General features: G+C 48.3%; 1 protein-coding gene across 1 annotated transcript in view; it reads right to left on the bottom strand.

Annotated features, from left to right (window-relative positions):
* Positions 1-2,740: 2,740 nt before the first annotated feature.
* Positions 2,741-22,584, bottom strand: part of TTI1 (TELO2 interacting protein 1) — a 47,008-nt gene continuing 27,164 nt past the window's right edge. Inside the window, exons 4-8 of the mRNA XM_054573770.1 lie at positions 20,743-20,891; positions 17,706-17,846; positions 15,524-15,728; positions 15,147-15,234; positions 2,741-3,456 (exon numbers count right to left, since the gene is read on the bottom strand). Coding sequence (XP_054429745.1) covers positions 3,231-3,456; positions 15,147-15,234; positions 15,524-15,728; positions 17,706-17,846; positions 20,743-20,891 — 809 coding nt within the window. The 3' untranslated portion in view covers positions 2,741-3,230. The remainder of the gene's footprint in view (positions 3,457-15,146; positions 15,235-15,523; positions 15,729-17,705; positions 17,847-20,742; positions 20,892-22,584) is intronic.

The following is a 22,584-nucleotide window of genomic DNA, read 5'->3' as shown; positions in this document are numbered from 1 at the left end:
GGCAGAGGCAGCAGCGTCCCTTCAGAGACAGAAAATGAAGTAAAGCGCAGTGCCCAGAGTCACGCGGTTACTAAGGGGGAGACTCGGAAGTGAGCTCCAGGTCTGGTGCGCTTCAGATCGCCCTTGTTCTTCCCACCATATGGTGCCTCCTGAGACCATGTCCACCGCTTCCCAGGACCCCTGGACCCAGCTCTCCACTTGCCTGAATCCTCTGATGCCTGTGGGTCAGAGCTTGAACATCTCACCCCGAAATTCAAGGCCCGCCCCCGTTAACTCTGAGCTCCAGCCAACCCACGACCCGAAAACTCTGAGTGAAAAAGAGAACTCATGGCACCAGCAGGTTTTAACAGGGGGAAATGATCACTTTGTGACGCCTACATTCACAAGGACGACATTGAGTCAGCTGGACAGGTTCAAAATTAAAGTTGCCTGAATATAATAACTGGAGAGTCACTCTAATTAGTTTTTTGTTTTTTTTTTTAATCAAGTGCAACAATCTGCCTGTAGGAGTCCAAAAGCAACTCGGATGTGACTGAGGAAGAGATGGGTTTCTGGAACACTGTGGCAAATCCTGCCACGCAGATTACTCCTGGAGAGCTTCCCTGGAGCCTCCCCACATCCTTTCTACTGAAGCAGAGGATGGGTGTGCCTGTCCCCTGCCTCTGTACACCAGGAGCCCTGGGAAGGCCCGCTGCTTTCATCGTACTGGGCGCTGGTAACGCTCCGCAAGGCAGGCACCTCTGACCTGATTGCTCGTCTGTCAGGATCTGGAGATTGAATTAGTCTATCACTGTGTCCTTAGTGGACTTAGGGACAACGCTGTGAATCCCTTTACGGCCTCAATTAGAGGGCATTTCCTCTCTTTCCCAAAGAAAAATGATCCCAGATTTTTAAAGCTGGAAGAGTGACTATCTTTCAGGGGTTCTTCATCTGCGGTCTCTACAGGGTCACACATGACCCCTGGAACTGTGCATAGAATTCTGTGAGGTCAGCCGAGCCGACCCCGCAGATGAGGAGGTGGTGCCTGCCTGTGGTCTCGCAGAACGCAGCCCTCCTGGGAGTGACACAGGACGAGGAGGAATGTTTCCAGGGAGTGGGTCCCCAGATTTCATCAGATTCTTGGGGGGAAGGGAGCAGCAAACAGAATCCCAAAAGGTTAAGAGCTGTCCCTTCATGATGCTGAATAAGTGTGTGTTGAAAAAAAAAAGAAAAAAACTCTCCCTCTGGCTCAATTCCTCTTCGCAGGTGGGAAAAGTGAGGTTTCAAGAGAGGGAGGGTTCCCCAGACCACAAGCCAGGCTGCTGCCACCTAGACCCGAGGTGGACACCACATCGCCCTTGCAGGAAAGACCCTAAAAGGAAATGAGGGGCCCCCTCCAGAACTGGCTGGGGAACACTTGCCCCAGTATGTCCCTGTGCCAACCACCTTCTGGGGTTTTTAGATCTTGGGGAAGACGTAAGCTACTGGAGAAGTGAGTTGGACAGTAGTGCCTCCCACGCATCTGGTGCGGGAGCATTCTTCATTCCTGGGACCCTTCGGCACTGTGTGTACCTAAATTTACATAATCTATATGTGTTAAATCACCCAGCTAGAAATATTTATCCTGGCTTTTTTACAGGAACTCCTTCAAGGTTATGGCATGGTGGGTGACGGGAAGGCTCCCCGACACGAACGCTCAGGCTAAAAGCCAGCCGGCGTGGGGGGCCTGGCGCGGCCCCGCTGAGCGGACCGAGGCGAGAACCACCGAGCGCTGCCCCGGCACAGGAAGAGATTAGACGTTATATGCCATCCGATGGACGTAAACGACACCACCTGTGGAGAGGCGGTGCCAAAAAACAAAAACAAGAAAGCCCAACCTGATCAAGCCTCCTGTTCTGTCTCCCCACTCGTAGGAAACACAGGCGACAGCTGTGCAGCGACCCCTGCAGGGGTGTGGTGGGTAGTGCAGACTGTGAGGACAGCGGCTGGAGGGCAAAGGGCGGCGCTTCCTCCCGGCACAACTTGCAGGGAAAAGGGGAGGGGGAATCTATACAAGAAGAGAGATGTATGAAGGCAGGGGTCCCCAACTCCCGGGCCACGGACCAGTACCGGTCTGGGCCTGTTCGGAACCGGCACAGTAGGAGGCGAGCTTGAATGTAACGCACTTGAATCACCCAGAAACAATCCCCCTCACCTCGGTCTTCGGAAAAACTGTCTTCCACAAAACCAGTCCCTGGTGGTAACAGGGCTGGGGACTGCTGTAGTAAGGGACATACTGATAATAGCAATGTACATACCTTATGTGTGTATGTACTGACTGAACACAGTCTTAAAGGACCATTGTTAAATTTTTAGGTGAGATAATGCTATTGTGCTTGGATGTTTGAAGAAAAAAAAAAAGGTTTGGATATGACATTTGGGATTTGCATGAAAACAATGGGCAGGCGCGCAGGATGAGGCAAGGCCGGGCCCTGGCTGGCAGGTGCGCTGTGCACACCTGGGGCATCAGGATACTAGTGCCCAGTCAAAAGCTACAATAATTAGCCTCCTGCTTAAAAGAAATCCAAAATGTTGTCACAAGTGCTAGCTTTGGGGGAGAAAACCCAGAAGTCTGGGGAATGGGAGACTGACCTTTCATTGTTTGTTTTGTGCGGCTTGGATTTTTATCTCATGGTTCAGGATTGTCCATTCAAGAACATACACTCATTTTTTAAAAAATCACCCAATTTATATAAAAAACTTCAAACTGAACTCTTGATCATTCTTTTCATCCAAGAAGTGTCTTTATTTCATTCTCTTCCAAGAACAGGTGAAGTGCAAAGAGTTAGTTCCACTTCATTATTCGAGGCGAGGGAGGCGTGTCTGCGATGCTGAGCTGTGTTCTGAGGACGCCTGGAAGCGATGCCGCCCCGTGGTCCTCGGGCCCTCGGTGCGCAGCACAGGCCTCCGCCCGCCGTGCCCTTAAGCTCTCTGGTGTGTGTGTGTGGGAGGGGCGGCGGGAGGGCGGGCGTTTGCTCTGTGAGGCAGCTGGGGCCTCAGAGATAGTAAGCTAAGGAGTTAAGCCCTTAAGAGCTCCCAGACAATGTCATCTGAAAACACCAGGTATGAAATGTAAATAACAGTCAGCTACTTTCCTTCAATCCAATTTCTAAGCAGTTGTGTGATCGATCAATTTATAAATCGATCGGCTGTCTAATCCACCTTCGCAGTCTTCTCTGCGGCTGCCACCGCCTTTGGCTGGCCCAGTGCGGTCAGCTCCTGCCCACGGGCAGGGGAGGGGGGCCCGGCGCAGCTCCCTGCAGCTCCCGGAGCAGGAGGAGCACACTGGCCGTGTACGGGTTCTGCTGCCCTGGGGCCCCGCGCAGATGCACCGGGTACAGGGAGGGATGGGGGGGTATGAACTGCTCAGGGCAGTAAAGTTCGTGCAGGAGGAACCAGGTGGAGTCCGGGTCTACCTTCATCAGGTGGAGGAAAACCCTGTGGAGAGAAGGACAGCAGTGAGGGGGGATGGGGGGGGCCCACAGGCAGGGCAACCTCCCAGTGTTCCGCCCAAGAGGCTTCTTACTGGGCTGTTTGAGGAAAAAACTGCTAAACCATCAAATCACTTGAATAGCAGAACAAACTCACTTAGTTCATAGGGCCATTTGGATGGTCCCAACACCTAAAGGAAATAGAGGGAAAGAATTTCATATCCCTTGACATACAGAAAAATTAATTAGTCTGAGCAGAACAATGTTGATGCCAAACAAGATCTTGGCAAAGAAACTGGTTAAGTTCTGGATGTAAAGCAGGAGCTTTCAGAAGGAAGAAAATTGACCAGCTCACCCTTCCCAACAGGCTCCACTCAGCTCGCAGGGCCAGCCCCAAAGCAGGCCCCCAGCTCGGGCTCCAGCTCACTGCCGCTCTGGAGCTGACCCTTCCTGGCCACGGGGAGCCATGGATTCTGGGTGGTTTGGACATGCTTGTACAGGGATCAGATTGTCATTCTCCCGGGATGGGACTGGCTGAGGCCTGTCCCGTGACCTTGGCAGGGGCAGGGCACTGACGTGCCACACACGATACCACCACAGCCGGAGAGCCCGGGCCACCTGACAGCACAGACCCGCCACACGTGAGGCTACCTTGGCCTGAACTGTGGGACCACAGCCTCGCCTCCTGCCTGGGACTCCTCACATCCCGTTTCTGAATGGTCGGCCTTGTGCGCAGGGTCACTGCGCTGGGCAGTCCAAATGTCAGCCTGATACACTGGGCCGACTCACTGACCCAGAGTCTGGCTTTTCAGCCCCAGGAAGGACGATGCCCTTCCCTAGCTGGGCAGTGCTCTCGGTCATCCCGGGACATTGCATCTAGGGTCGCCCCTTTTTGGTTTTTCAGGACACTGTTTCCGGCACTTATCAACTACCTGTCTATGGGCCATCTCCCTCCCTCACGACGCAAGCTCCCGTGGCAGGGGCCGTGCCTGCGGCATCCCAGCCACCTAGCATGGCACCTGGCAAACTCTCAACCAGTACGAGTTGAACAGGTTCTCATACTGAATAAGTGACATCTTAGGGTGCACACTAGTGACTGAAGATGGCATCCCTCTCTGGAATGTTTACTTTCTGTAAGAGGATCAGAAGGAGAACTCAACTGCTTACCACCAAGGACTAAGGAACCTTACTAACAGGATTCACATGACCGCTGACATCACTCGCTAAGTGGTTGTGGAAGATTTTTCAACTTCTCTTGGTCTGTTCTCTCATTTCTAAAAATGCAGATGGCCCTGGCTGGTGTGGCTCAGTGGACTGAGCACCGGCCTGAACTGAAAGGTCGCTGGTTTGATTCCCAGTCAGGGCACATGCCTGGGCTGTGGGCCAGGTTCCCCACTGAGGGTGTGTGAGAGGCAACTGATCAAAGTATCTCTCACACATCAATGTTTCTCTTCCTCTCTTTCTCCCTCCCTTCCCCTCTAAAAACAAAAAATAAAATCTTGAAAAAGACACTAAAAACACAGATGTATTTCATTCAGGGTTTTGCAGATGTGTAAACGAGGAAACACAGACCAGCCCTGCACAGTGCCTCCCATGTGACCCCCCATCTCCCAGCTAATGGAGGCAACAGAATCTGTTCGACGGACCCCACTTCTATCCTTAAGAACCATTCCCAGGAGCCTCTCCTGCATAGCTGGGCATCAAATAGGAACTTAAATGCTTGCTAAACAAAGCTACATTCTGGTTTTTAATTATGTTAATCTGAAAGGCCTGTGCACTTTTGCGTTTTTCCTGGGGTTTAATATTCATAAGGTGGAGGGGAGCACTCTGAAAAATTTTCTGGCCTGTTTTGTGCCTAAACAATTTAAGTTTTCTTTACTTAGGATAATCTTGTGTTTATAACCTCAGCGGTAGAAGTGATTAGAATATTCCAATTCACTGTTTCCACTTCACCGCAGAAAGGAGATGGGGCCTGTGTGGGAAACAATTTTTGTTTAAAAACAAAAATAACTTTGATAATTAGAGTGGCAAGGGAAATTAAGAAAAAACACACCCAAAATGGGAAGCAGATTTCTACTTAAACGTGACACAGTTGACAGTTCTCCCTGGTGCCAAAGACTGTTAGAATGCAAATGGTTTCATTTGATTTTCCCCCTCCTTCAACTGGAACGATTTCTCAGGCCGCAGCACGGCACTCTGCTTCCAGGGATATTCTGATCTGGGTAACACAGCCAAGTGGTGCCACGGCTCAGTTCAGTCACAGCTCTGCTCTGACTTACACATGGCATGTAGACGTTGCAACGTGCATTTTCTGAGCCCTTTTTAACATGCTAAATGGGATGCTATATTCCTTGGCAGAAAAAGCCACTCTCTTTGCCCTGTGAGATCTCTAAATAAAATGCTAACAGGGAAGCAAAGTAAAAACGGGTACGAAGTTCACCTTTTATTAAGCAAAAGCCAAACTCTTGAAAGAATTATTTTGGGTCTCATTTCTTAGCTCTTAAAGGCATAGAGTCCGCAGGATGACAGGCAGCGATGAAGTTCCTTCTCCCACCTCTGGGGCTCAGAACAAATTATTTTGCCTCCCTAAACCCATTTCTTCCTCTTTTTCCTAAAGGAAGATAATCACACCCGCCCAGCTCTTCTCACAGGTTTGTTGCAAGGCTAGTCTAAGGAGATGAGGTGCAGGAAAAACACTTTGAAGTGTATAATGAAAACACTGTTCCTTCCAGAAAAAAGGGTGTGTGTATGTCTGAAGAATAATTATCACTACCAACCCTAACACTCTGCCATGCCATGGAAAATTCTCAGACACTCTGAAAAGGGCAAAACATTTGTCTTTTGTCTCACTCAGACTTTCCTTCATACAGACTTGGTGGGGGTCCCAATTCTCAGCCAACTGAGTTTTAATTTTGCCCACTATTTAAGGAAGAAATGAATGCAATACTCCTTGACTCCTGCAAGCCCAGCATCAGGAGCAAATACCGTGACCTGCAACCAGGTGTAGCTGTGCTTTTGCTGAACACCGACAAATTCCGAACCTGGATCCTTGTTCACCGTTAGCTCCTGGGAGCTGAGCCTGAGACCCAGGCCTCGTCTGAGTGCTCAGTGGCCCAGCTTTGCTCCAAACCCTGGTACCACTTGGTCCCAGGCCCAGTTCCTGCCCACTCTGGGTCTCCTGGAGATAGGAGAGCAGAAGACCTCGAAAGCCTTTTCTGCATAACCAGAAGGCAGAAGACAAAGACAGGACTTCTGCTTTGAAGTGATCGCAGTAACTGCCTGGATAATGTTCCTAATACATCTTGAGACATGGCAGAGATGGCTGTTGAACATGCCAAATGGCCAGCTCCATCTTTTTTCATACCCAAGGAGAAACACTTTAAAATATATATATGTACACGATTTAACTTCTGAACAAAAATTTCTTTCTCCTTCCCCCAGGCCCAAATCAGTGGCTTCAGGGAGCACAGTTATCAAGAGATTACCCGGCCCCCAGAGTCCGGGGAGGCACTCAGCTGTGCCCCACGCCTCCCAGTGTCCTGAGGCGAGTGATTATCTCTCAATAACCTGTAGGGCCGTGTAGCTTAAATGATAACTTGACTTTAAAAAATTTAGAACTCGCCGTTAGGCAGTTTCTAAGCAACCTCTGTTTCCATGGCAAAGAAGCCTGGTGTTTATACTGATTTTTCACTTAAAATGCGGTTTTATTGAATTTCACTTCATGCAGGCAGCCATTTCCCTGCATTTCAGCCCTATCTACGATTGACGGGTATCAGTAAGTACCTAATAAACTCTAGGCGCCAAACCAACCGAAGCGGCTCATTCCTTCATGATCAATATCAGGGTGCTCCGGGTGACAAAGCTGGGGGCGGCGTGGCCTGCGGAGGCGGGAAACGTGCTACCAGAACCTGGTCAGCTGAGTTTGGCTCCCATTTCTCGTGGTTCACACGTTTCCTCGCACCTGGCCCACCCGGGCACTGTGCCAGGTGTGTGGAGCACCAGGACGGGTGGACGGACAGACTCTGGCCTCACAGCTCCCTGTCTGCTAGGGAGGGCACACTGCGCAGAGGCCCGGGTGCGATGTGGGGAGGCCGCGCCAGCAGTCACATGTGGGGGTGGGGGGAGCCTGGAAGGAGGGGACAAGGCGAGTTTCTTTCTTCTCTCTAAAGAGGGGGGCATCAGGTGAGTTCTAGGGCCCCTTCCAGCTCCAACAGTCTACAGCAGTTCACGAGCATGGGCACTGGATCGCAGGCTCTGCCCCCCAAATGTGGCAAAAGCAGAAACGCTGTCTGCTGCAAACGCATACATCACAGTGTGTCCTCACCATCTCAGTCTAGACGGCATCTGCTCACAGGGAGCTCTAGAAAGCCACCAGCCAATCAAGACCCAGTAAAGCTAAATAAACTGTAACCAAAATTCAGAGCTTCCAGCTCTCCTGGGTGACAGGCTATTCTTTCTCTGTCAATTACTTGCTTGAGGGATCTGCTGCTTCTTGTCTCTTTCTGGATGTATAAAATGCTCTCATGAGCTGTCTGTGTAAATGCCAGTGATGAAGAACTTGTGGCTTTGTGATCTGTTTGTTTATTTATTTATTTAGGGCTTCTAAGGCAGTTATTCAGGGATGTCTCCTTAGGAACATGATACAGACCGTCTCTACGTGGGCATGACTAAATGCAAATGGAAAATCAACTCACTTGTTGGAAAGCAAGCAGAGTCACAAAGTTATTTTCGCTTCCCTGTTATTCCCTCGCTGGCAGAACAGCCTCCACGCTCTTCTCTTCTCTGGCCATCTCTTTTCCTGTGACTCCACATATGCTGATGCTACAAATGAGGCTGTGTGTTTCCTTTTAAACAAATGGATGCTTGCACTGTCGACGTGTCCTAGCCAGCAAGCAGTGGGCCGATGTTTCTATACTCAGTAATTTACTCTAATGGGTCTTGGTTCATTGGTTAACCAGTATTTCAAGCCTGTCCTTTCTTGCTATTCAATTTAGCTATCTTCCCGTGCACGGAGGTCGTTTTTTGTTTCTAAATGCTGAAAATGGAGGATTATGACTTGAAGCAACAATTTACTCTCTAAATAAATACTACCAATTACCTTTGCAACTTACGCATTCTCGTTAGACTTAACTACATCCTGTTCAAGACCATTCATCTATCAGTCTAACGCCAACACACACACACTCGTACAGAGGCTGATATTAAAAATATTTAAGTGCCATGGGGACAGGATTTAAAACCATCAATACCAGTAGAAGCTTATGATGCTAATCGTGCCCCTAAAGTACCTCAAGACAAAGTATCATAAATGCAGCGGAATGACTCCATTGCTTTGTGCATATTTAAAAAGATACGGCACTGAGAGGACCAATCTGTTACAGGCAATTCAAAAATAAAACAGAGCCTAGAAGGGTTTTAAATCCCACTGGGGCGGGATTAAAAAGCAGCCCCTTCCATCTGGACAGCTCTCCTGCCTCCAGGCCTCCCGCAGGCCTAGATCCCACAACCATGATGATGCTGCTGGGCGTAGATTTTCCAAAGTGGCCCCGCGTCAAGCACCAAGGCAGCTGGCTGGGGCCTCGCCCCCCGCTGGCTGGCTCTCAGGCCACATGCAGTGTTTCCTGCTCCTCCCTGGAAGATTCATACTGTTGAAGATAAAGACATCTTCGTAGCAGCCTACTTATTTTGCCCCCCTCCCCCTGGATTGTTTTCCTGGAACCCACGCTCTGGCACTAAGCCAGCAGCCTCCGCTGATGGATGTTGTAAGAAACAGCTCTAGGAAATGTACTTCTGTATTTACTGCAAGGGTGTTAGGGATATTAGTCACAACAATACCCAGTGTTCTTCTAAGACGACCCGTGGAGAAATTTTCTTAGGGTTCAGAACCAAGGAAAGTGATGCTTCTTTCTGAAAAGCTTTCTTTTCTTATTCCAGTAATGACCAGAATTGCATATTAGATGTGTTTCCCTCTTTGCTCTTTCTGTTAGGAAGCCCAGAGCCGCCCTGAAGGCTCATCTCTTGCCAGGGTGTAGAGCTTGAAGCCTGCATTTTACGTATTAACCTCAACCCTGGGTTCACCTAGTTTTCTTCTTATTTTTCCTTTTACGAAATTTGTTCACTTCCTTTCTTGTTGCGTACACTGAATTTGTAAGATGCCCTAGGTCTGTTTGGGAATAAGGAGGGAGTTTAAGTAATGATTACTACTACTTTTTGACTTTTCACTGTGCTGATATTTTGTGCTAAAGAATAATCTATATGACTTTACTAAATCCTTGTAATAGCTGTATTAGGAGAAAAATAATGGATACACTTATTCTAGTCTTGTAGATGAGGAAACCAGGACTTTGAGAAGTAAGTTAATTTGCCCATAGTCACACTGCAACTGAGCAGCAATGTGAGGCCAACTCTAACGTGGTTTTCATCTTTGAAATCTTTCAGCTTTCAACACAGTCCCTGGCTCACCTCCACAAGTCTTTTAAATAAATACACATGTAATAAGACAATAGAGGCCATTTTCCTGGCTTCTTCACTAGGTACTGAGACCATCACATTCCCTCTGGCCGCTGAGGTGTTCAGGACAGACAACAGACCCTGCAGAGTGATGACGTGGTCTGCCCAGGCTTCTGATATCTGAAATCCACTTTGTGCAGGTGGTCCAGCTTACCAGGAGCATCCTGGTCCCCGAGCCAGCACGGTATGTACATGTACATCCCAGACGTGCCTTTCCCACTTGGTGGTAAAATGGTCTACCCTGGCAGATTATCAATCACATGACAACACTGAGGAAGCAGGGAAAGGATGGGCAGCACTTGCTTTAAGTAGCACTGAGGTTCCTGTCTTCAGATCTGAAACCTAGCAACCCACTTTGTTTGTAATCTGCACGGCAGATGTCTCTTATCTTTGACACCAGGAAATCATGCCTATATATGCACAGCAAACGGCTTCAGATCTGAGTGTATTTTTAGAACAATGAGGCTGGAAAAGAAAAGCAGCAATGCCTGTCAAAAGATGGATAATGGGAAAGCTAACTACTTGGGTCTGGATTTGTCAACCATTAATCAAACGTCAAAAGGAAAAATATTAGGAGTGCCTTCATTTCCACGCTGGGTGTGATTCAAGGGGGAAGCAGCTTTGCAGCCCAAGCTCAAACCAACTGCCCACACCATTTAAGGAGATGAGCTACTAATTTCAAGCTCAGCTGAACTAACGGATCACCTCTGTGACTCCTGATCCATTCCAATATAATAGGCTCAGGTGCGGGTAGAGAGAGGCGCTGGGACTCTGACAGGGATGAAACGAACGCGCCTGTGCCAGCCTGTGTTCGCCCAGGGTTTTGAAGGCACCGGCTGGTTCTTTGATGGGCTGGGATCCTACTGCTAGAAAGAAAGCGGGAAGTCAGTCAGTGAATGGACCTGCAGCCTGGTGGTGACTTCTCAAACCAACGGGCAGTAGAGGCAGGCGGCACAAGTAACGTGAAAAGATCATTCTGAGGTGAAAAACTGTTCTGATTTCAGTACAGATGAAGCAACAACAACAAAAAAACCCCCAAACCATGCCCAAGTGTACATGCATATGTATGACATATACATAATACATCATATATCTGTTAAGTTTCTGTATCCCACACAGGTGTGTGTACACATAAAAATACACATCTGAAACACAGGCCCCGTGAGGGCAGAGGCCTCCTGCCCTGCTGCCCGCTATTTTCAGTGCCTGACACACAGCAGCTCCTCGGCTGATCCATGGGCGCTGAGCAGACTCCCGCAGATATTAATGCAATTCATCTGCACAATGACTCTGGGAGGAAGATGTTATCACCACCCCATGTTTACAGAGGATGGAAACGAGGCAACTGAGCCATCTGTTCAAGGTCACAGAACCAGTAAGATTTGAACCTAGATTTGTCCAACTCCAAGCCTGGTGCACTTTGCCCTCGTATACAATGTCTAGGCAGAGGACACTGGAAGGGTACATCCTGCTGCCCCCCCCACAAACACACGCATGCGCACGCGCGCGCGCACACACACACCACCCCCAAGGGCTGTAGGATCCAAGACCTGCACCATCACAGGGTGACTAGCTGGTCACTGCCTGCTCTCTCTCTGCATCCACACATGGACTCTGGGGCTGGCAGGTGGAGGTAGGACTAGTGGTGACGACTGAGTGGCCTAAAAACATTGTTCCTCAACGTGAGTCTTGTTGGGCACAGACTCCATCTTTTAAAAATAGGTATTGCCCTGTTTGTTCTTCATAGCCCCAGGGCAGAAGACTCATTGGATGATTTAAGACCTTCCTGCAAAAGATAGGGAGCCTCAGAAGCCACTCAGATAGGCCCAGGGAATATGGTTTTAATGGAACTGAGTTGGACCAGGCTGAGCATGTATTTGCTTGAAAGAAAAACACAGAAATTTGGGGTGTGTGCTCGCATCTTAAATTCCTTTCATGTTTGGGAAGGAAAAGCTCCATGGCCAGAAAGGCACAGAACAGTGGAGGCCCACTGCATGCTGGGAGATACCTCAGAGGCTTTCGAGGCCACTTGGGAATTTAAATCAGTTAAATTTGCCTCTGCCAAGGATGAGATGGGGGCGTAGCTGATATGACCTGTTATTCTGTAATCCGATGCTTACCCTCAGGGATACACTACCTTATTTACAGCTTGTGGTATGCTCAGCCCTCCTCCTGACCCCAAATATGATTTTCTCATGTGTTATCTACTGAAGTTATTTAACTAGATTCACTTTGGGGGAGCTGGTATTTTTCTTGCATAGCCAGTTAACAGTGACACCTGGTGGTGACATGCAGCAAGATTATACCCTACCCCCTACCCCCACCCCACCCCCAAGTTGCAAGATTTATGCCCCTCCTTACGAGGCACAGTCACTAGATAAAAGCATTAAACTGGAATGGCACCTCCGTTCTCAGCATTTATGGCCTCGGTTATATCAACCACCCCCTGATCAATTTCCATTTCTAGAGTTTACGGCCTGGATGTAAAAGCCTGCCACCAAGGCTATATTTAATGTGACAAATTAAAAAAGCAAACACAGGCTTGGTCATTCTTTGGAGCCGGGAAAAGCAAACAGAAGGAAGGAAACACCCATGTGTAATGCACACAAAGAGCAATTTTTATGGAGCTGCCGAATTTGTCTCCATTCCAACTCCAGGGCGGCTGCCCCTCGGGGGTCCCAACAACCCACTCGCAGATGTACAGGCGCTGGGGCTCACCCATCCCGTTTCAGAGCAGCCACTGGCCCTCACAGTTTCCTCATCAGCCCTGTCAGACAGGGGGGCCCCTTGCAAAGCAAGCTGGTCATCTGCCCAGTGTGGGAACTTACTACCTCGGAGGGAGCCAGAGTTCTCTGGGCAGCTCTGGAGTTACAGGTTCTTCTGAGTACTAAGCTGGTGCTGGAGTTTTTGTAACCCTCTGGCTAGAGGGTTCCCCCTGAGGCCCTGGCAACAAGCACAATGGCCTTCTCTCCTATGGTGAGAGGGGATGCGCCACTGACTGCTGCGCGGGGAATACCGACGGGCAGGCGCGGAAGCAGGGGGCCGGCAAGGAGGCCTGTGCAGCCGTTGGGTAAGAGATGAGGATGGCCTGGCCTGACCGGGAGGCGAGGATAAGCAGACAGTTTGAGGACAGATTTTCTGAGTTAGGCAGACAGGTCTCACTTCCGGAATGGATGCGGGGTATGAAGGAAAGAGAAGCATTAAAGACAAACGACTGAATGGATGGTGCGGGCCCTTGCTGCCCTTGTTCATCAGCCCCTGCAGGTAGGACTGCTGCAGCGCTAATCGGCCCACCCATCTCCCTCTCTCCACTTGGTGACGAGGCTCACAAAGAGACCAGGTTTCCCATTGTCTCGAGCTTCCTCTCCCATTTAGAGAGCTTATTAATTTTTGAATCAAGATGCCAAATCAGCTCCGGATCAAGGACAACACTGACGTGTTCTCTCCTGACTTCAAAATAAGTGTGCAGATGATGTGTTGGTGAAGCAATCAACCTTGCACTTCCTCCCCTCCCAGCCCAGCGAGAGGGAGGTCATCTGACTCAACCCCGCATGGAATGCCAGGGAGCAAACAAAGGCCCTGCAGTCAAGTGGCCTGGCTGCATTTTCCTCCTCCCAGGCACCTTGAATACCACCAGCTCAAGATTCAGCAAGGCCTAATTCTGGGTTTAATTGGTTTTGGTGGCAAAAAAAAAAAAAAAAAAAAAAGGAAAGAGAAAAAGAAAATGGAAAGATAATGAATTGCAAATACTGGCTTGTTTGTTGGGTCTAAACTCAAAGGACAAATACAGGTGGGCGTAGAAGGAGAATGGGGCAAGGACAGTGAAAATCAGATCTCTGCAGCTCGGTTGTACCAGGCACACAAAAGAATTTACTTCAAGATGAACTCATTATGTTCTTGACTTGTACTTTAAATCATATACAATTAGCTTCAAGGACACTGCCCAGGGAAGGCCACTTTCAGCCCAAGCCGGTTCTCTAAGGAGTAAGAAGGTCTGGGGATAAGAAGCTGGTTAGGATGCACTCTGTGCTGGAGGAACCAAGACTGATTCTGCGCCCGGGGGATGTGATGGGAAAGAGACAGAAAGAAAAAAGGAAACTGGGAACATCAGGAGCAAAAAATTGCACAGGACAATAAATCAATTCAAAAAGATATTTCCATCAGTCCCAGGAGTGCAAGGTTTATAAGGGCACAAGTCGGCTTTCCTCATTCCACAGTCAGAGCAGGCTCTCTGCCCCCAGGGAATGAGATTTCTCCCTCCACACGGTTCCAGGAAGCCTAACGAGGGGAGGGACTGTTTCTTTGCTCCTGAACGTGGAGCTGCAGGGACACAGCGCCAGGCCACACAGGCAAGCTTTTGCTCCGGCAGCGGACGTCCAGGGAATGTCAGTTCTAGGGCGCAGGCTGCTCCCAGCTAAAGGGAGAGCTGGAGAAAGGGGGCCAGGCTGCATTTTGGATCCCAAGTCGGGGAATGCTGCTGTGCTCAGAGTTTTAGCTTTGAGAAAAAACCTTTAGGACTCAAGGAACCAGACATAGCTTCTTCCATTAGAGGTGGTACAGCTATTCGCAAATAAGCAAGACTCTTGGAAATGAGAATCACATCATTTCAGAGTCAAAAAAGGCCCTTTAAGCCATTAACCTAGTGGTTCTTAACATGTCTTGGTTCACAGACTCCTATTATAATTGGACGAACAGTAAGAGTTCTGTCTAGAGAAAGGCATGCGTGTGTCTGCTTGCACACACCCAACTTTGCATATAATTTGTGAGAGTTCATGGCACCTGATGCCCATTAAGATGCTCCCTGGCGTCAAGATATGCAAGATCAGGAACCCAATGCTTTCACTTTGTAGATGAGGGAGCCGGGGCCCAGAGAGGTGCCGGGGTCACCTGGTCACCAGACAAGCGGGGCCCAGCATCAGCGCTCCGTCCTCTCCAGAACACCACCCTTCTATCTTTTGCCACTTTGGCATTGCTGCTGACGTTGCAGCAGAGGGCAAGGTGACTTGCAAAGAGAAATGCGTCTAGTAAAAATACCATCTCTAGAGGTGGTGCAGTTAAAGAAATTACCTTCACCTAGCAAGAAGACAGAGAGGAAAGCGCAGACATGCCTCAACTCTGCTTGCCATGAGCAAATCATCTATAATTTAGGACAAACGTAAAGAGATGCGGATGACCAAGCAGACGTACCTCCTGGCAGCCTCTTGTAATTTCACAGGCTGTTTGGCACTGAGGTAAATCAAGCAGGCGTCAGCCACTTTATTCAGGTCACCCTCACCTGCAGAGAGGGAAAATAAAATAAGCGCTGGCCCTCAGACTTGACTTGGGACAAGGGGTAACCAACTACTGTGTGGTGAAACTGGAAGAGCTAGGCAAGATGCTGTGGCCTCTTTACTCCACCCCACAAGTCAAAAAACACACCGGGGTAAGTGGCTAAATGAGGTCCAGGGAAGGCTGAAGGATGTGCGCAGGAAGGGAGGCGAGGGAAGCACGGTTCAGCGGACAGCGCGACGGTCAGCGTGAGACAACGCCGCCTGCTTGTCCAGGTGACGCTGCCTGGTACCCACCTAGGTCCAGTCTCTCGCAGAGGGGGCCCAGGCCCTGCAAGACAGCCAGCTGCAACTTGAAGGCCAGTGTGTGGGAGTAAATTGGCCCAGCCCGGGCACTGATGGGAGCCTGCGTGACTAAGGAGCCGACCAGCTTTGGCAGGACATCTTTGCAGAACCGGCTGCGGAGAAAATCGCCACACTTGTCTCCCAGGGTACGCAGAACCTGCAGAAACAGCCCCTGAGCTGGTGACTGAACATCGCTAAGGCAGCAAGAGAGCTAAAGAATGCTTGGTAATTCAATTTCATCTAGGCCTCTGCTTGGGAAAAAAAATAAAATAAAATTACTGCTGTTAATTCCTTGCCCATGGTTTGTGATTCTGACAGTTATGAATTTGGAGGTCTCTGCTCCCAAGGTACAGCTGCTTCTATCCATAAATACAGATTACATGGAGAATAACGCCAAGAAATCTTGGTTGGATGAATATGATTAATCCCTCGATTTTCCTCCCTTTGTTGTTAAAAAAGAAGACCTTAAAGCAGCTCACACAGATCATCTCTTGAATCTCCCTAATATCCCTTGAGGAAAGGCTTGTGTTTTAGCTCTAACTAGCTCAGCAACCACAGATGCCAGGGCAGGGCTGCCGCCACGGGCAGGCACGGGGTGGGGGCAGCGGTCGGCAAAGGTCCCTCGGCTGGGTAAGAGCGGAGCCCGCACTGGTCGGAGCCGAGTCGGAGATCCTCCTGTTCCACCGCACAGTCTCTTATATACATCACCCTCATTCCATCTTTCACAACAGGCAGTTTCTTTGCATGTCTCATTTTAAACTTTCTCTAGCAGAACATATTGAAGCGTTTTGCCCCGCTGCACAGGACTGAGAATACAGGATAACAGGAATTTCTTTAAAAATTGGTAAGCAAGGCATAACCAGCGCAGAGTGTGTGCCGACTTCGCAGAGAAGAGGGTGCTTATTTCAGGTCCCTCCGCTGGGCTGCACAAGGCCTTGCAGGCCTCGGGCGTCATAATGTGTCCGGGAGTGGAAAAGCCGCCTCAGTTACAGTGCATACACCTTTATATTTTTTTCATTTTCTTACGCTTGCTGTCATTCCAGATAACCTATTAATTTTCATAAAGAAAAGCAGCACACCTGAATAAAATTTAGCAAGAACTCCCTCCCCCTCCCTTTCCCGTTCTTTTTCTCTTGTGCTCTCTCCACACACACACACACACACAATCATTTTGTGTTGTGCTTTTGAAAAAAATATTAACAATTTTATGTTTTAAATATAAGTGTGTGGTATATGCTGAAGAATCTGACAGAAAACCAAATTACCTTTGCCAAGTATCTTAGTTGCATTCCTGGCCTCATTTTTATATCCCTACACATCTTTTCTCTCGCCTCATCTTGCTTACCTACTTCTAATTTATATCAGCTTGCCATGGTAAATGTATCTCTGTAGGTTGCCTTAAGTGCTTTTTAGAACAAGGAAGAATATAAATAAATAAGCTAAAATATGTGTGTTAATATAAGCCAGACTAAGTCAGGGAGAAAAATACCTTACATATATGCAGGGCTTTTAATTTTTCAAAGTATTTCGCCAAACAGTCCCATTTTGTCCTTGACAACAACGCTATGAGAAAGGCGGAGCAGGCGTTCCTAAGCCCAACCTGAAGATGGGAGGTCATGGGCTTTGTCTGAGGTTGCTGGCTGGGCATAGGATGCCCATTACTAGAACTTAGGTCCCTTCCCTTTGACTCTTGCTCAGTGCAAAGAACTAGGGCATGAACTCACAGGTTTGGGTTCTATCACTTACTAGCTGTGTGATTTTGAGGAAACTCCTTAGCTTCTCTGAGCCTGTTTCCTCCTTTGTCAAAAACGGGGATAATGACATCCGCCTTGCAAGGTTGTTATAAGGAGATGAGCTCACGTGTGGGGAAATGCCAAGCACACCACGGGGCACAAAGTCGGTGCTCAATAGATACTGGTGGCCCTTTGATCCACTAGTTCACCCTACTTCAAATTCAGAAGGGAAACTGACTTTTACTTTCTTCTTTGTGTCTTTCTTATTTTTCTGCAAGGCTTTCTTCAAGGTATATTACACTGCAAATCAAATAAAAAGAGAACCGGTCCCCCAAATCACTGGTGAACTCTGCGCTCCCTCCCCTCCGCCCCACGATGGTAGTGGGCCACCAGGGCAGGACCTTAAAGGCTCTGAGCACTGCCAGAGGGTCATCATCTGTGAGTCGGCGTACGAGTGCAGGCCAGGCCCGGTGAGCCAAGGGAAGGAGCTGGTCTTTCTGGGACTGCAGAACTTCCACACACAGATCCAGCACATCCAAGACCTGAAGGGAAAGAGGGCATAGCTTCAGGAGACAGGAAAGGCTGGAAACCAGGTACTTGGTGATGGGGTCAGCATTTTAAAAGAGTAACATTTTAGAAACTCATTAACCAGATAAATATTTACCGAGTCCTAACAACATGCCAAGCACTGGTTAGGTACTGGGTGGAGACACACAGGGACAAAATACGTGTTTTCTTGCCTTCATGGGGCTTCTGGTCAACTGCGGCAAGACCTGAATTAGGTAACACCCAAATAAAGGGGTGACTACCAATTGCAACAAGTGCTAGGAAGGAAACCTCGAAAAGGAGACATAAAGGAAGAGTAGGAGTGAGCTATGAACACAGAGAGTGTTTCCACGAGTGCAGACCCAGAGGCGGGGAGCACGCCGTGCTTCGGGAGCGGAGGCAGGGCAGCGCGAGCACGGCAGAGCAGGGCCAAGACGGGCTGTGCCGCACAGGCGTCATGTTAGGGATTTTCCATTTTGTACTAAGGGTAGCAGGGAGCCATCAAAATGTTTTAAGCAGGAAAGTGGCATGATACAAGTCATGTTTTATAAAGGTCACTCTGGCTGCTGGGCGGAGAAGGGACTTGAAGCGTGAGGGAGAAGTATGCAGACCCTTTAGGAAGCCATGGCACATGTCCCCGTGAGAGGAGGAAAGTGAGGTGGCCCCATGATGGTGGCAGAGAAGTGAAAGGATTCATTACCTGTTTTGAAGATGAAATGGCCTAAATTGCTGAAAGAGTCGGTATTGGGGAGATGAGGAGAGGTATGAGAAAGAACTGCTTGGGTTCAGGCTTAGCAGCTGAATAGATGCAGGTGCTGCTTAATGAGACAGGAACAATGGAGGAGGAAAATCGAAAGGCGAGGTGAGCTCAAGTTCTGTTGCTTCTAAATGGAGAGGTCAAGTAGGCAGCTGGGATACAGGTCAACCTCAGAAGAAAGGTTTGGGGTAGCTCAGATGAAAGCTGCATTTTTCACTTTCCATTAGAATATGTTTCCTGATCTCCCATCTCTCAAAGCTCACTCAGAACAGATGGCCCGCTTCAGTTATCAGAGGCAGCGGCCGCTGACGCAGGCTTCCCTGCCACACGGCTGGGCCAGCCCTCACAGAGCAGGGGAGAGTACGTGTCTGAGTCAGAAATACAGAGAAACCCTTTATTAAGAGCCTACTATGTGCTGGTCACATTGAGACTGGAACAGAAACAAAGAACAAAAGAGGCCCTGCCCTTGAGGGGTGAATGGTTAGGCAGAGGAATAAGAGAAACCTCAACATACAACCCACAGCAGAGCAGCACTGTGGAAGCAGCTTGGGTATCACTGACTGGCTTTGAATTTGAATTGTTACTAATAGGGCAAGTTACGCCATACTTCACTGATTCAAAGACACACATTTTCTTCCTCTGCCTGGAAAGTTCTCTCTGCATTTGCCCCTTGGCATGGTTGGCTCCTTCTCAAACTTTTAAGTGTCGGTTTAAATACTATCACCAGAGAAGGCTTCCTGATGACCTAAATCAGAATGTAAGCTGTGTCTTACTCACAGGGTGGGAAGAGGAGGTCCCCATGTTTACTGCTTGGGTGAATTACTGTCTTCCATCACTGAGCCTGCTCATTACTTTTACAGCATTTCCTCAGCCTGTAAGAGTGTGTGTACCGCCTCTCTTCCCCGCAGGAGATAGCAAGTTCCATGAAGACAGGGATCATATCTGCTTCATTTCCTCCTATGCACCCTCTGCCTGACTGTAGCAGGTCTCAGTAGCACTGAGTGAATAACTGAATGACAGTATATGTCATACTGGATGCTAACTGTTTTGCATTTGTAATCAATAACCTAGTGAGGTAGGCACCATCATCTCCATCTTACAGATGAAGAAGCGAAGGTTCAAAAAGGTGAATTAATGACTCAAGGTCACATGGCTAATAAGAAGCAGGGCCAGGATTTGCACTTGGGCCTGTAGGAATGACTCCAATACTGATGCTCTCAATAACTTTGTAGCAGTGTGTATACAACTGCTACAAAGTCTCCATAAAAAGGGGAAGATGCTTGCCTAATGTATTAATATCAACCAGACAAAGCCTTGCATGGAGCAGGCACTGGAAGAGTGCCTCCTGAATGGAAACAGCAGGGGCATGCTAAGATGTATCTCTGGGAAGATCAAGCAAACTTCACAAAACAGGCAGGCTGAGGGTGGAGATGCCCTGCGCCGCAGGGTTTCTCAGCCCACCGCCCGGAGGAGAATAATGGGCTCTCACTGGTAATAGTAATTCACTGAAGCAGCTGCCAGCGGGGATGGGTGGGCCAGGCTGTGTTTTTCCTTTGGGTATTAAGGTCTTCCCCCAAGTGATTCTGAAAGTCCTGTCCTGAATACCCACCCCACTGCACCCCGCTGTCCTGTTACTAGAGTCACAACCGTATAGCTTAAGTCCTTGCTGATGGCGTTGTTGCTTGGGAAACTGCCAGCAAAGATGTAAGATTAAGAACAGCGTTGGTGTTTTTCTTGGGATGAAAACAGAAACAGAAACAGAGATAAGGGCTAGCCTCAGGCTTGGAAGAATGACCATTTTAAAGCACTAACCACATCCTGCATTAAGTCAGCTCAGAAAATGACATCCTTTGCAAAGCATATACTTCTCTTCCCCTTGGAGATTCAATGACTCTCCAAAACTTCGTGGTTTTTTAATTCCACAAAGGGGACTCAACTCCTTTAGGCATTTGAGCTAATACAGAAGGACCTAAGGATGACATCCCACAGATAAATTCCTCCTGATGGCTTCTCTTAGCCACAGCTGCAGACTAGGAGATAAGGGCAGCTACTTGCTCACCTTTGCAGTCGCTGCCAACCAAGCCAAACCTTAGTCCTGCTGCTCTGTGAATGCAGGGAAACGGCCGCACACTGACCTTCAAGCGGATTATCAGATTTTTATCTGACAACAAGTGGATGCACCGCTCCATCACGTCTGTGGCTACTTGGATCTGCAATGGCAGTGGCGGCTTCACATCGGGCCCGGTGTCATCCTCATCCGCTTTGGGAGAGCCTGACTGCTCCTCTAGAAAAAGAGCATAACCAGAGACAGCATTTGATGAGAGGTGCCCAATTTCAACCTGATCTCCCAGCCTAAGATCAAGAATGGGACTTAAGAGGGAAAATGTCTAGGAACTGATCCCAAGGAAGCCATGTTAAATTTAGGTCAAGAGATGAGTCATAATATTCATCAAAACGTTAATTATAACAGCTAAAAAATAGGGAAAACCCTGCAAGTCCACTCGAGAGGGAATGGTTTTATAAAGCTTGGTAGAGCCCTAAAATTTTCGTTCACCAATGGCTTTAATGACAAGGGAAAATGCTAATGAAATAATAGTTGTAAAAAGAGGAAAGAGCCCTGACTGGAGCGGCTCAGTGGGCTGGGCATTGTTCTGCAAACAGAACAGTCACCAGTTCGATTCTGGGTGAGGGCACAAGCCTGGGTTGCGGGCCAGGTCCCCGGTTGGGGGCATGGAATGGGCAACCAATCAGTGTTTCTCTTGCACATCGATGTTTCTCTCCCTCTCTTTCTCCTTTCCCTCCCCCATCTCTAAAAATATAAATAAATAAAATACTTAAAAAAGAAATATTTATTTTAAAAAAAGAGGAGAGCAGGAAATAGTATTGGACAAATAGTGTGAGCGCTATTAGAGATATTTTCATATAAAGATAGGAGGAAGTATAACAAAATACTAGCAGAGAGGGGTCAGGAGATAACAGACGATTTCTATTTTTTTTCCCTATATCTTTGGTCTTTTCTAAACTTCCATTAACAAATATTTAAAATAAAAACATAAGGGAGCAAGATTCTAGTACGGAGCCCTGAGGCTGCGCAGTTCCCTGGATGGCATTTGGGCCTTTACTCTTTTCTTGTGGTTTATCCTTTGACTAAAGGCGGTACACATCTGCCTTCGCCACCAGCCTTTAGATCTTTTGATGGCCAAGATCAAGCCTTACTTCCCTCTCCATGACCAGGGTGGCGTGGCGCCACACACAGGGAAAGGGTTTGGTTAGAGTGGTCCGTTCCAGTCTTGCCTGCGCAATCTATTATCAGCCCTCTCACCCCACATTACCTCACCTGATAGAACGGGATACAGCAGGTATGCCCTACTCGCTTGTTGAGAGAGTTAAATGAAATGAATGTTGCCAGCTATTATTATTCTTTCACTGCCTAGAGTGCTTTGTTGAATGAGAGAGGTATACATTTGTAAATTAAAACAACAAAAAGACTTGAGAGTTTCATGAAACCCAGGCCAAAATCCCTACCCTGAAAAATTTCTGTTTACTTATAGCCTCCAGCCTCCCCCACACCCCCATTACCAGCTGTGCTTATTTCCATTAAGCTGAGCACTGCTCCCTTAACTTTTTCCCATTTCAGTTTCCTCTGCTGGAAAAACGGAATCTTACAGTAGAGGCCACACCTGTCTCGAACAGATGCTGAAGGGATAAGTGAAAATGCGCCTGTACAATGCTTGGATTTCTTGGAGAAACGGACCTCAGATACACGAGGCGTTTTTATTGTGGTTGAAACAAAAAACGCTTGTCAAACCAACATCAAGCCAAACATTCTTTATAATGCCAAGTGTGCGGTGTGTACTTGATGAATGATAATTATAAGACTGATAAGGCTGTGCTTTTCTTCCCAGAGGAGGATTTGTTGTTTGAAATTCACCTATTGCCAAATGTTATTTGAGGATGTGGATTTTTCTGTTACTGGA

The sequence above is a fragment of the Pteronotus mesoamericanus genome, unplaced genomic scaffold (assembly GCF_021234165.1).
Source record: "Pteronotus mesoamericanus isolate MK-2021 breed Mesoamerican mustached bat unplaced genomic scaffold, CSHL_Meso_final contig_25, whole genome shotgun sequence".
In the NCBI taxonomy this organism is placed as follows: Eukaryota; Metazoa; Chordata; class Mammalia; order Chiroptera; family Mormoopidae; genus Pteronotus; species Pteronotus mesoamericanus.
Note: the sequence above shows the minus strand (reverse complement) of the source record. Positions and strands in the feature narration are given on the sequence as shown.